The sequence below is a fragment of the Montipora foliosa genome, chromosome 9 (assembly GCF_036669935.1).
Source record: "Montipora foliosa isolate CH-2021 chromosome 9, ASM3666993v2, whole genome shotgun sequence".
NCBI classification, from domain to species: domain Eukaryota; kingdom Metazoa; phylum Cnidaria; class Anthozoa; order Scleractinia; family Acroporidae; genus Montipora; species Montipora foliosa.
This window is the reverse complement of record NC_090877.1, coordinates 35,503,326-35,516,571: the sequence shown is the minus strand read 5'-3', so window position 1 is coordinate 35,516,571 and position 13,246 is coordinate 35,503,326. Positions and strand designations below refer to the sequence as shown.

The 13,246-nt window shown below is 40.3% G+C and overlaps 1 protein-coding gene across 5 annotated transcripts in view; it reads right to left on the bottom strand.

The window, feature by feature from the left end:
* LOC137970822 (histone-lysine N-methyltransferase SETDB1-like) overlaps nucleotides 1-13,246 on the bottom strand; it is a 76,657-nt gene that overhangs the window by 24,889 nt on the left and 38,522 nt on the right. For 4 of the 5 annotated variants that reach the window (XM_068817400.1, XM_068817403.1, XM_068817401.1 and 1 more), the window contains 9 exons: nucleotides 12,537-12,671; nucleotides 11,465-11,601; nucleotides 5,535-5,582; nucleotides 4,443-4,656; nucleotides 3,506-3,611; nucleotides 2,723-2,792; nucleotides 1,833-1,860; nucleotides 772-860; nucleotides 208-258 (listed from right to left, as the gene is read on the bottom strand). In XM_068817400.1, coding sequence (XP_068673501.1) covers nucleotides 208-258; nucleotides 772-860; nucleotides 1,833-1,860; nucleotides 2,723-2,792; nucleotides 3,506-3,611; nucleotides 4,443-4,656; nucleotides 5,535-5,582; nucleotides 11,465-11,601; nucleotides 12,537-12,671 — 878 coding nt within the window. The remainder of the gene's footprint in view (nucleotides 1-207; nucleotides 259-771; nucleotides 861-1,832; nucleotides 1,861-2,722; nucleotides 2,793-3,505; nucleotides 3,612-4,442; nucleotides 4,657-5,534; nucleotides 5,583-11,464; nucleotides 11,602-12,536; nucleotides 12,672-13,246) is intronic. The other variant, XM_068817402.1, reaches the window with a different exon arrangement.

The window sequence follows — 13,246 nt, the reverse complement described above, 5'->3', positions numbered from 1 at the left end:
CAAAAACGTCCGATGAAGTTAGGTTTCATTTTCTTGTCACGTTTCATTTTTTCGACGTTTAATTAACGCTCCTTAACTTTCAACCGCTCGGATTATTAAACATGTGCGAACAACAAAGTGACGATTAAGAGGGCTTGTTACTGAAACAGATGTTTCAAAATCACTCACGAATTTATTTTGCGAAGAAAATTGACTGACTAAACATACCGAGATCTGGACATTTTCTGCACCTCGAGAAATGTCGGGACAAATAGGTTCCTAAAAACGAAAAACGCAGCAATAACCTGTCTTGTTAAGCATGAAGGGATGAATTCTCGTACATCAATCAGAGTGAACAATTCACAGATTAACGAAGTGGACCTTGGGTGCCTAAATATCCGACAGCATCCACTTTTGCCAACCGTCCGCTACGTAGACGGAGACAGCGCCTTTCATAAGGGGCGTTTTAGTGTCAAAATTCTGCGCGATTGTGTTGTGTTTCTTCAGCCCATGGCTTCCTGAGATACCCAAGTCCAAAAAAATGGGGATTAAAAGAACCCGATAAATCTTAAAATTTACAGCGTCAAAGTACCGGACGAGAAATGATAAACAACCCGGCAGACGAAACGTCCCGCCACCGGCCTCAAACGAAAACCCTGACAAAACAGGCAACTCTTTTTACTCTTATTGGCCAGGAATGTGGAGCAAGATTTTTGAGACAATCGCCTAGCAGACCAATAACACACAAAGAAAGCGCTCAATGGAAAATCGCTCTATCAGGAAACTTCTTACCACATCTCTATAAACAGTGTCTTGGCAAGATATGTCTGGATCAAAACAAAACTGATCTATCGACACATTGGTAGTTTCCGTGATTGCGACTGAAATAAAAGAAAACAATGTGACTTAGACCGCAAAATAAGACTTCTAATAAACAAGGAATATAGCATCCACCGGCCGGGAGGTCCTTCTAGGGGAAGCGTGTTCTCCAGACCACAAGAGCAGTTTTTGCCTCAAAGGACGGACAAGCTTTTCTTTCTGCTTTCTCTTATGACCGAGGTGGCTCTAGTATCCTCATTCTTCAAGCGCGAAATACTCCTTTCGTTTATACAGGGACAGTTGCTGGTCTGATACAATGGAAACGCCGTTTAACAACATGACGGGACTAAACACTACGAAAAAGTATGGATTTCCTTGGTAAATGGAGGGGAGTTTCGTAACTCGAGCTTCGTCCTGAAACAATCGAACTGCTGGTTCGCAAGGCCTCCACCAATCAAATTCAAGCAAACCGGTTCCAGACCGGACACTAAGTTAGATCAGGGGGGAATACTTCGAGTAAGGATATCTTGCGCGTTATGTAATTTCTTGTCGGAGTGGAACAAAGTGGAGAGGAGGAAAAATACAGTAAGGGCCAGTAAAAGGTTAAATGAGGTAATTGGCCATTTTACACTTGTATGCTCTGCGACCTAGCCCATGAATGGCTGCGAGGCTGCCGGTGACCTTGCATTGATACAGACCTCCGTGCTTTTATCATGTAAATTATTTTGTTTTAATTCTAATTAGCCTATATTAAAACTAGAAAAGCACAAAGGTCTGTATCAAAACAGGGTCACCGGCAGCCTCGCTTCCATTCTTAGGCCGGGTAACTTAGCGTCAACTGTAAAATGGTAGGCAAAAGCCGGCCAACTGAGTGCTTTTACCAAAGATATGATGGCAAGTGGGTTGATTAAGCTTTGCCACTACTGCGCACTACAGAATGCGGTCAACCGAAATGACCAACAAAAGCGAATGAGTAACAGAGATATCGTTATAATCAATTTAACAGAATTGGTGAAATTTATGTTCACACTTACAGTAATTCGCAAGCTCTGGAAAGGATCTCTGCAAAAGTAAAAAACCGTATTATCCAAATACAACTTTAATCATCACACTAGACGCTCCGTGAGCGTAAACTGGGTTGCCTGTTGTAAGTGTCACACAAAAACAGAGGGCACTGAGTTAAGTGGTATTGAAGGCGCTGAAACATGATTTTCCCGGGAGTATTGCTGGAAGGGCCAATCCAAAAATAAAGGGAAAAAGCCTAGGAATCCAATAGGTACTCCTGGTAACTCCTACCATAGAAGAAGCAGGCCAGGCAATCAAAGTTGTTCGGAAGCGGTAGGCGAACATGGTCCAACAGCAATGTCCTCTAATCGGTAAACAACAACGGTTCAAAACGGTAACCCGGTAAACTAAACTCAGAATCACAACTGCTCCAAAAAACTCAAAATCTATTCACTTTTCACTGCTTGTGTTGTTTATCGAATTGACATTCCATTCTTTAGCTCCATAAGGGTATATTTTGTTTAAAGATCCAATAAAACACCATTCGCGTTTACACGGGCTTCGCCGCCATTGCCTGTACTGTATCCACCGGATAAAATCTACGCATCTCTACTACTCCCTGAAACCTACCAAAGATACGCGCAGAAGACTCTAGGCACAAAGACAATACTTAGCACGGGAGGGACAGAAAAGACCCTATTGCTCACTTTTTCCGATTTCCGACACAGGAAAAATGCAAAAAAAAAATTAAAGACGGAAAAATGCTACTCGTTTTTCGACTGGATTGCCATATGGCAGACAGTAATAACTGCAAAAATAATACAGTACTAAATCAAGTGCAAACTAATATTCCGTGTTAACTACGAATATCACTTTCAAATTCTAACAACCTTCGCTGATTTCAAAGAATAAAACTCACCAGTCTTTTGTTGCATGGGGTTCGATAATAGACGGTTTTCTTGTTTCCAGGGTGACGCTGGGCAATTTCTCTGAGAGAAAACAAATACAAAATGGAATGTAAAAGAAAATTAAGACTATGCATCCTTCTTTGATTCGCGGATTAAGGTCGTTTCGACCAGAATTGAGAAATCGATCATTAGCTAGTTCCACACCAAGCAGTTCCCATGCCGAAAATCTTGAATTTCCGACTCTTCTGCTCAAATGTGTGCAAATTTAGTTTTCTACCACGGAACATCAGGGCTTGAAACAGTCTACCACCTACATGTAGTGTGATAGCTAAACATAAGAATGTTAATGCCTTCGAGGCTGTTGTCAGAAAGTGTCATTTCTCATGCGCTGGGCAAGTTATAATTCAGTATCATTGTACTCTATAGGTCGCACTAAAATTGTGACAAGTGAGTTGGTGAAAGTGAAGTCTCTGAAATTTTAAACAATAGCAGTTTCCACCGGTAGCAAAAAATGGCGTTCAGGTGAGGGTAGACTCCCTCCGCCAATGTGTACTGGGTCCAATTCCCATATATTGGTCAAGTTTGTTAGTTCTATACTCTGCTCCGAGAGGTTTTCTAAGAACATTTCGGAGCCCTCCAGTTTTTCTCTCTAATCAAAAACTAATATTTGATTTGATCTACTTTTGAAAGCAGTGTACCGATCAATGGTGCACTTGTGCTTGTTTCAAGTTATGGGAGCCCGTGGGTGGAACGTTGATTATTTTTATGATTGCCATTATTAAAAGAAATCTTACCTTTTCCACTTATGCAAGAGAGGAATTGCTCTTGGATTATGTCTCACACTCTCCTCCTTTGAAATACTCAGGTTTGAATTGCAAAGTTTGTTGCATTTATGAGGCCCTTAGATAAAAGGAAAGGAAAATGTAAAGAGAGAGAAAACAGTACTGTGTCTTTCGATGTACTAACTCTAGGTTACAAAATTCATCTGAAGATGCTGTCAATCACGCCCGCGGCGACAGTCGGTGGTTGCTAGTCGGGAAGAGCGATCCATGGAAAAAAATGAAGCGTGAGAACTGGGGCGAGGTCTAGGAAGCGTAACGATTAGACGTCCTTGTTTTCAGGATGACGGCAACAAACATAACGCACCAAATGTAAGACGGAAGCGCGCGTGCAGGGTCATTCACGTCCTAATCGTCGTCGTTGTTCAAAACTACAACGGCAATGGCAAGGGCAACGAGAATGTCACAAATGTGCATATTTAGTGGGCAAAAACAATAGCTTTGCACGCCCTGCACGTGCATTTTTCACTTTTGTCCATTTCTTTGCTGTCGTCTGCAAAACAACAACGTGAAATAGCCAAATTTGAGGTTCAATAAGATCGTCAGCACTTGAGGATAAATTTTCATTTTTCCCCCCTAAATTAAGCGCCGTTCCGACCAGTGTCATTTTTGAGGAAATAACACACCCTTGTAACATTAAAAAGGTTGAAATAGTCACGAAGTGATTACAACAACGTGAATTTATATTTTGAGATAAACGTTCTCGTTGCCGTCGCCGTTGTCATTGCTTAAGCTCCCTATTGATGCCAACAGCTGCCAGCACAGTTGATCGAAAAACAACAATCCTAGAGTATTATGTGGGTGGCGCGTTTCCCCGGTCATGCGATGCAACCGATACTTCAGTTGTCTCAGTTTAAGGTTCGTACATGTAATTGGTTAGCCTGTGACTCACCTTTAATAGAAGGCTTACTTGAGACCACAGAATACCCAGGCGATTCACTCTCTCCTAAACTCTTCTCCTGGCTTTGCTTCAGTCTTTCTTCGATCAGAGCGGCGGCATCCTGTTTCTGACCTTTGTTTGCTGGCATTTGGAAAGCAGGGATTCGAGCGCTGCCAGTGCTTCGAACGTCTCGTCGGTTCGTACGAAGCCACGGAGCCTCCCACGCCTGTGAAATGATGGCTTCAAACATTCAATGACTATTTCTTTGAAAACAGTTAAAATTGTTTCTAAAGTAGAAAAGTAGAGTGAAGTGTGCTTTGAAGACCCAGTTATGATTGGAGATAATCCGGGTGAAGACCATGTTAGACCAGGGGGGGGGGGGGGGGAATGATGATGATGACGACGATCATGGTGATGATGAGGAACATGATAATCAAGTGAAGCTATGATCCTTGCAGTTCTAAACACAATTGTAGCAATTGCGTAGAGAAGCCTGAAAAATTCAGGACTTCAACGAGGTTTGAATCCATGACCTCGCGAAACCAGTGCGACGCTCTAACCAACTGACCTATGAAGCCACTGACGTTGAGAGCTGATCATTTGTGGGTACCAATGTTCCCATGATGAATGAATCAACGAACGAAATGATATATGAAATTAATCATATATTGAACTGCGGATATGAAATCAAGTGAAGCTATGATCCTCGCAGTTAGCAGTTGCGTAGTGAAGCCTGAAACGGGGTTTGAACCGTGATCTCGCCATACCGGTACGAATTTTTCAGGCTTCTCTCCGCCCATTGCTAAAATTGCGTTCATAACTGCGAGGATCATAGCTTCACTTGATTTCATATCCGCAGTTCAATATATGATTCCTTTTATATATCATTTCGTTCGTTGAAGATGACAATGACAACAATAGTGACGATGGCGATAATGATGATTATGACGACGACGATAATGAATGAATGCAAATCGAACAAAAAATGCCCTTGACAAACACCTCTTAAGGAAACATGACTAGTCAATTCAGTGTTTTGTTGCGTACAATGTGGGGCGAAGTAAGGTGTTGAGTTTCGTCCAAAGAATGAAAGTTGGTACTAACATTATAAAGATCATCCAGTATCGACCCATCCTGGTTAGATGTGAGGTACTGAAAGTTAAAAGGTCAAGCATAAGAAGCACTAAAAACATCAGCTCAAATCAACAGCTTGTGTTTTGATGACAAACGCTTCATCACCAAAGCGGGCCAATTTTCCCAATACCTCACTATATGGTTTATGCTCTTTTAAAGATAACTGTTTCTCGCTTTTTGTAATTCTCTTAAGAACTCCATGCTTAATAGTTATTATCTTCAATTAAAAGGCTTGTGTGTGAAGAAATAGTTTACACGAATGACAGGATTCATAAACTGATGTTTACGTTCTATTAATCAACTTCCTCATGTTTGGGTGACCGGAACTATCGTGACTGCCTAGCGTTACAACCGGATGTCACATTTAGTATTGAGATGATTGACAAGCGAAATAGGAGACAGAGAAGTATTGTGAAATAGGAAGGTTTTTGAGAAGCCACAACGCAAACAACACGAGGAACATGAGACCAGTTATTTTGTAGTTATTGTTTCATTTTCGTTATTAAACACGGGAATTGTCAGTACATCGGGAGTGCTTTTGTGTGCCGTACAACTTCGGGACATGGGGACCCAAAATTATTATACTTAACATCAACAAAAACAACAATTTGGTGTGACTCAAAAGAGGAAGTGGGAGACGAAGTTCACCACTGAAAAGGTCAGCCCCATGTACTCCTGGATTTTGTGAGCTAAATAAAAACCTACCACCAGGGCGGTACACACACCGGTATGGAGGAGGGAGTTGGGCCTCCTCACAGGGCCAACTGTGACCATTCCTGGGTAAATTTGGAAGATGCACAGACCGATAGAGAGGAGGGAGTTGGGTCTCCCATCAGGGTCGGCTGTGACCAATCGTGGGCCTCCCTAGGGCCTCAACTAACCTACATGTACATCCCAGGAGTACAAAGTGTCGATTCTATGGGGGCAAAAGTGTGACGAGAGGAGCACTTCATCCCCATTTCCAATTTTTATTGAAAATACACTACTGACGTAAGAGAATAAGTGCAAGAATTAACTAAGAGATGTCATATCATTGCCTCGAGTTGAAACTTTCAACTGAAAGGGACATCTATGTGATGACGCAGAAGTTGATTGTGACTATAGGTAACATGCATACAGTAATACTGCCTTTAACGAATTGATAAGTTATATGTAAAACGATTGATAACTGACAACATGGCACTTAATAAGGTTTCGCACGTCTTATGTCCAATAAAATAAAATTTAGCAAAGGACGGCGTCCGGAGGTGATTTTGCAAAGAAAATGACGTCACACGTCACAGACGTCAAGTCACAAACCTCAAAGCTGGCTATTTGGCGTCTGTGGTGAAAAACAAAACCGCGGGGAGGTAAGTTCATTTTAGGTGCAATAACTCTGTTTAATTGGTTGATTTTTGTTGTTTTCCTGCTAATACTGGACAATCAACTTTCTAATTCCTATTATTTATGAAAGAAACTCTTCCTTGTCAGTTCTACCGGCTAATGAAGAACAGCGCTGCAGACGCCGAGACTCAGTCTTCCCAAAAACCTAGGGTATGTCTTTTGAAAAATATTTGTTTTCCTTTATGATATATCCTTTTGTACGTGCTTGTAGTTTTTCTCTGTGGTCTTAAATTTAAATGCGCTGGCAATGCTAAGACAACATTTCCAGAAAAACCATGTTGAATTTTGTAAAATTCTAATGACCGTCAAATTTAATTTCTTTTTTGGAACGCTTCATTTTAATTTGTCATTTGCTTTCCTTTGCAGAAATAAACCAATTGGATTGGACAAATAAGCAACACTGGCAGATCTAAACTTTGCTTTACATTCAGGATCAGTTCAGGATTATCGATCGTAACTGGGTTGCGAATTTCTAGCCGTGTTCCCTTCCAATAAAACAATAAGTTCATCCTCTGAAATCAATCTTTAATGGTAGCTCTGAAAAAGCATATTTCTTGTCTTTCTTAAAGAAGTCATGCATGATTCAGTATTAAGAAAGAAGACAAAGAATCAAAACTGCTGTACACTTAGCGATGCCGTAAAATCACTCACGTGACATGCTTAATGCAAACAAGCCAAGTCACAGACGCCGGTTTCGACCCAGTTTCACCTCGGCTACTTGGCGTCCGTGTTGACAAAAACGTCTCGTGCTAAAGCTCTCTATTATTGTTTCGTTAATTGTTGGATGCGGTGGGATCGTTGCTTGGCTAGGCCGGCACTAGAGATCTCAAATGACTGTGGACAAAACGCTGCTTCTATAATTGAATTACAAATGGCACCTGAAGCTCGCATATCTATGGCACTCATCCATTAGGCAGGAATTAAATGATTTTCCACTTTTTGTCAAGAGTGGTGGTGTAGCTCTTGGAGGCATCGTGATCGAGTGGTTAAGGGATGGGATTTGAATCAAGATGATCGAGTTTCAAATTTAATTCTGACCAAAGATTGGGTACCGAATTTGGTGGATAGCTGCAATTGGTTACCCTCGTTTCGGGCTATATTGATTACTGAGCATTTGATTATATTCACCAAGAAAGTGTAATGAATCAATGACACATTTATTTACTTCATCATGATGTGGCAATGCTTGGCATGAAGTTTCTAAAACGACATTTTTGCTAAATCTCGTACTAAAATGACGACGGCATCACGTTTTTCCCGCCAAAATGACGCTGGTTTGCGCGCGCTCACTGTTGTCGTATGAGAAAATCTCGTACTCGTAGTCGTTCTCGTACGAGAATCTAAGGGCCGATTTACACGATACGATTTTGTCGCATTCGACAAGCTCACGACAGGCCTACGACATGACTTACGATTGTCGCAGCGTTTTAAAACATGTTTTAAAATGCTACGACATTTTTTCTGACGTAAACAACAATCGTAAATCATGTCGTGGGCTTGTCGTAAGCCGTTGTCGCATGCGACAAAGTCGTACCGTGTAAATCGGCCCTAAAGCTCTCTATTGTTGCGACCATATCTCACGGTCTTCTTCAGGCAACTGACAACTTGTCACGTGACAGAAGTGCCACGTGACAAGCGGCTACCAATCAGCTTCACTGTCCTGTCCCACGTATGTGACAATGAGTGTCTGAGCGCTCCCTTCCTATTGAGAGAAGGGTTTTCAACTCTCTCCCAAATGGCCTCTTTCTTAATAGTAAGAATGAAGTTTTCATATCTGAAGAAAAAAAAACAACTCCTGCACACGTGTTTTCGCTTCTGTCTAAATTTTGAAAGTCAAAGCCAACTGGATTGGATAATATTTCAGCGAAATTATTGAGGGGATGCCCCAACTTTCTCGCAGAGCATCTCACTGCAATCTTTAATATATCCCTAATAACAGGCATCTTCCCAGATGAATGGAAATCTGCAAGAGTCACTCCGTTGTATAAAAGTTCAGGGACGCAAACTGATCCGACCAATTACCGTCCAATGTCAGTAATTCCAGTAGTGGCTAAAGTGTTTGAGCGGATAATTTACGACCAGTTATATCGGTACTTAACAACAAATTATAACAGTCTCACAAGTTCACTACACTCTACATTTGACAATTGGGCTATGAACATTGATTGTAGTCTTGTCAATGCTGTTGTCTTCTTAGATCTGAAAAAGACCTTCGATACATTCGATTACGACGTTTTGTTACATAAATTACAGTGCTACGGAATACGGCAGTCCAGTAATACATGGTTCAAACCTTACTTAAATAACCGAACTCAAATTTTTCCAAACTCCTGAGATGCGGTGCCCCACAAGAAACAATTCTGGGTCCCCTCCTTTTTCTCCTATACATTAACGACTTACCAATTTGCCTGTCATTTTCACAACCAAGAATATATGCTGATCGCTAGTGCAGACGTTAAACATATAAACTGTTGCCTCAATCATGATTTATGTCAAGTGTCTATATGATTATCAGCAAACAAGCTTACCTTGTATCTGACAAAAACTGAGTTTAAGTTAATTGCTTCAAGGCAGAGATTATCGAAATATTCAGAAAGTCTGTTGTTAGTTATTATGACAGCACATTAGAACAGGTAGCTTCAGCAAAATCACTTGTAGTCTACATCGATCAATTTTTAATCTGGGAACATCACATTGATCATACCTGTAAGAAGCTTCCGCTGTTGGTGCAATTAAACGAATACGGCATCAAATCCCTTTCGATGTATTAGTCAATGTAAATAACAGCTTTGTTCAGCATCATTATGATTATTGCGATCTGGCGTGGGGAAACTGTAATAAGGGCCTTTCTGAAAAACTCCAAAAGCTTCAAAATCGTGCAGCCCGCATACTGATGTCTGCTAGTTATGACAGTGATTTAAGTGATTTGCTACGGGTACTAGCGTGACGCAAACTCTGTCATCAAAGACTAGAAGAGAAATCTATTATGATGTACAGTCGAACCTCTCCTTACGGACACCTCTCTAATACGGACACCTCTCTAATACGGACAGTTCACTTGGTCCCGAGAAAATGCCCATACATTCTTTGTAAAAATAACCTCTATAATACGGACCCTCTATAATACGGACAACGGACACGAAATCTCGGCCCCAGAGAGAAAATTCATAAAAACTTAACCTCTTTATTACGGACACTCCAATGATGACAGTTCTTATTCAATAAGATTTCCTGTTTGTCGTTACATATCATTAAGTGTAATCAATTGTTTCATTGTTCATACGATAACAGTATCATTTGTTCTCAATCAGTAAAAATTATATATCGACATGTCATTGCCATTTATCATCAAGATTTCTTATTATTTGAAGACTCTCCAGTTGCTGCTTTCCTTTTTCTCTCTTTCCTTCCCGTCATTGAATCAAATTTGGCTGATGAGTTATGCAAGATTATTTCAAAACCTCAGTCGTTGTATGTCAAAAAACGACTAGCGAATGCTGTTCAGAAGAACATCACAGACTTCTTTAACGCAAAATGACTCAATAACAAAGAACTTTCATTAAATACTCTACTGTATGTTAGTGTTCGCTACACTTGTTACTTTTCTGTTATGTTACTGCTCGGAAACTGTATTATAGTTTGCCATATGTTTTTGGAATTGTACAGCTTGTATTGTAACGATTTGTGCTGTCCATTATGCACCTCAAAGACTTGTTTGGGCCAGTTTTGATTTGAAGAACACTTAATACCATCAATGTAGCCTTTGAAGTGACGTAATATTCATGACCTCTATACAACGGACACCTCTCTAATACGGACACTTTGCTATGTCCCTTCGGTGTCCGTATTAGAGAGGTTCGACTGTATAAAATTTCACATAAGATGAAACCCGAATACTTAACATTAAATTTTGCTTTTCGCGACAATATAAATTCCTACCGTTTAAGGAATACTGAAAACAAATTAGTACTTCCACAAGCCCGGACTGACTATTTAAAAAAAAGCTTTTTGTACAGCGGAGTACAGTTGTGGAATAGCTTACCCACTGAATTACGCCAAGCTACATCTCTACAAGATTTTAAGACAAAATTGAGTCGCCACAGTTTTTTCTAATGCAGCAGGATAGCAGCTTTCATTGTTTTTAAATTTTATTCTTTTGTAACTGTAGTTGGGTAGATAGGTTGTTAGTTCATACGTAATTTAGGTGATGGAAATACCGTGTATAAATAGACTCATCTATCTATCTATCTGTCTGTCTGTCTGTCTATCTTGCCAAGAGACAATAGAACTGTTAAGTAAAATGCCACAATAGACCTAATCGGCTAACTCGATGTTGTAACCAATTCAAACCCTCTGGGAATAAGACATTTTGTTCCAGGTATTTCCATATCATTTAAATATGAATGCTACATTATTACACAAATAGAAATAGAATACACAAAGAATCTTATTCTCGGGAGATTCGAATTGGGTAGAACATTGAGTTAGCCGATCAGGTCTATGCTACAGAGACTTACCTCGCTCTTTCTTGACCTCAGTGAATCTATAATCTGGTCTGATTCCAAAGAAACACTGAGCTGTGCGGCCGTGCTGTCTCCATCCAGGTCAATAACCTCAATGCCATTGGACCTTTGCAAACGATCCCTTGGGTTGACTGTGAACGTGCACAAATACTCTTAAATTGAAATTCTAGGAGTATACCCCCAAGCTGGTCTTCCAACTTGATATGAAATATTTTCCAGGGTTTGTACTCTTAAGAGTTTTTCAAATTCCATGACTTTTTCCAGTTTTCCATGACCGAAAGTTTAGCTGCCAGTTTCGAAAATTGTCAAAATCGTCCTTGTTTTGGGGGTATTTTCTGACATAACTCGTCTGCATTTTATTTGGTCCTTGCTTCCACTTCTGCAATAATTTACGTACCACACGTAACTATAATTTTCCATGGCTTTCCATGACCGACAATTAAATTCCATGACTTTCGAGGCCTGGAAACTGAAATACTTCAATTCCATGACTTTCTAGGTTTTCCATGACCTGTACGAACCCTGTTTTCACTTGACAAATTTTAGTGTTCTTTCTTTTTCTGTCGCTCTTTGCCTTCTCTATTCCGCGGCAGTAAAACCGCACCTTGGTTTTCCCGCGTGGAAAAATCTTTTCAACCGCGGTGGACGCAAGGCCAAGATAGTTTCAGGCGTAACTGTATGAGAGCCACAAGAAAATTTTTAAGAGGTTTACTTTTACATCTTTTTGTAAAATAGATCATTGTCACTGGGAAATAATATAAGATTAAATTGCCACAATAAACTACTGCATGTCATTCGAAAAAATTAAAGGAACAGAATGATAGTTTTTTGCTTTAGTTCTTATCCTCAATGTTTAGCTATGATTTGCGATAGGTCCTTGCAAAAAGAAAGCACAGATATTTTTCTGTGTTTAAAATAAACTATACGAAAACAAACTGAGCAAATAACTAAAATATGAAAAAAAGACACTGAAGAAAACAGGAAACTACTTCAATGACGCAAGTTCTTAGGAGTCTCCCCTTTTTTCCGAGTTTGAAAGTGTCATAACAGAAACAATCACTCTTACCTAATCCTGCGTTAGTTTTCTTCCTTGCATTACTGGCCTGAATAGCTGACAAAGAGCTGTTACCACAGCTATCACACCCGTTGCAACCATTTCCGCACTTGTCAACACCTGAAAAACTTTGTTTGCCCTGTGGTCCTGAAAGAATGAAATAAATATAAAGAAACGGGTTAAAGACGAAATATATATGTTATTTGCCAGCTGGGAGGTCCATATAGCGATAAATTGTGACCGAGGTCTTGAAAATGCTGCCAGAGGCCGCAGGCCGAGGGCAGTTTTGTCAAGACCGCGGTCAAAGTTTTTCGCTATAGAGCGTTTTTCACATGACGTCACGGCGGCTATTTTGGTGTTCCAAAACAAAGGAAATTGCGGCCATGATGGTATCCCAAACTAATCCTCTGGGATTTAAACTCTTTTTTTATGCAAATACTTTCTTTTGTTTCAGTAATCCAATATGGCTGCTGGTCACGTGAGTGAAAACGCTCCATACGGATCGACCCTTAGCTGGTAAATAACTTATTTATTCTTTTCCTCTCTCTCTCTCTCTTGCTCTCTGAAATCACTTTTTCAATGGTTGATTCGCACCGCGCTTGATAGCGAACGCAGTAAGCGACTTACAAACTGAACGTTTCAAACAGAAATATTTTTGTTTAAATTTTATTTTCACGCCTCTTGTCTAAAATCTGTTTTGAAACACTTCCTTCCGCTTGTAA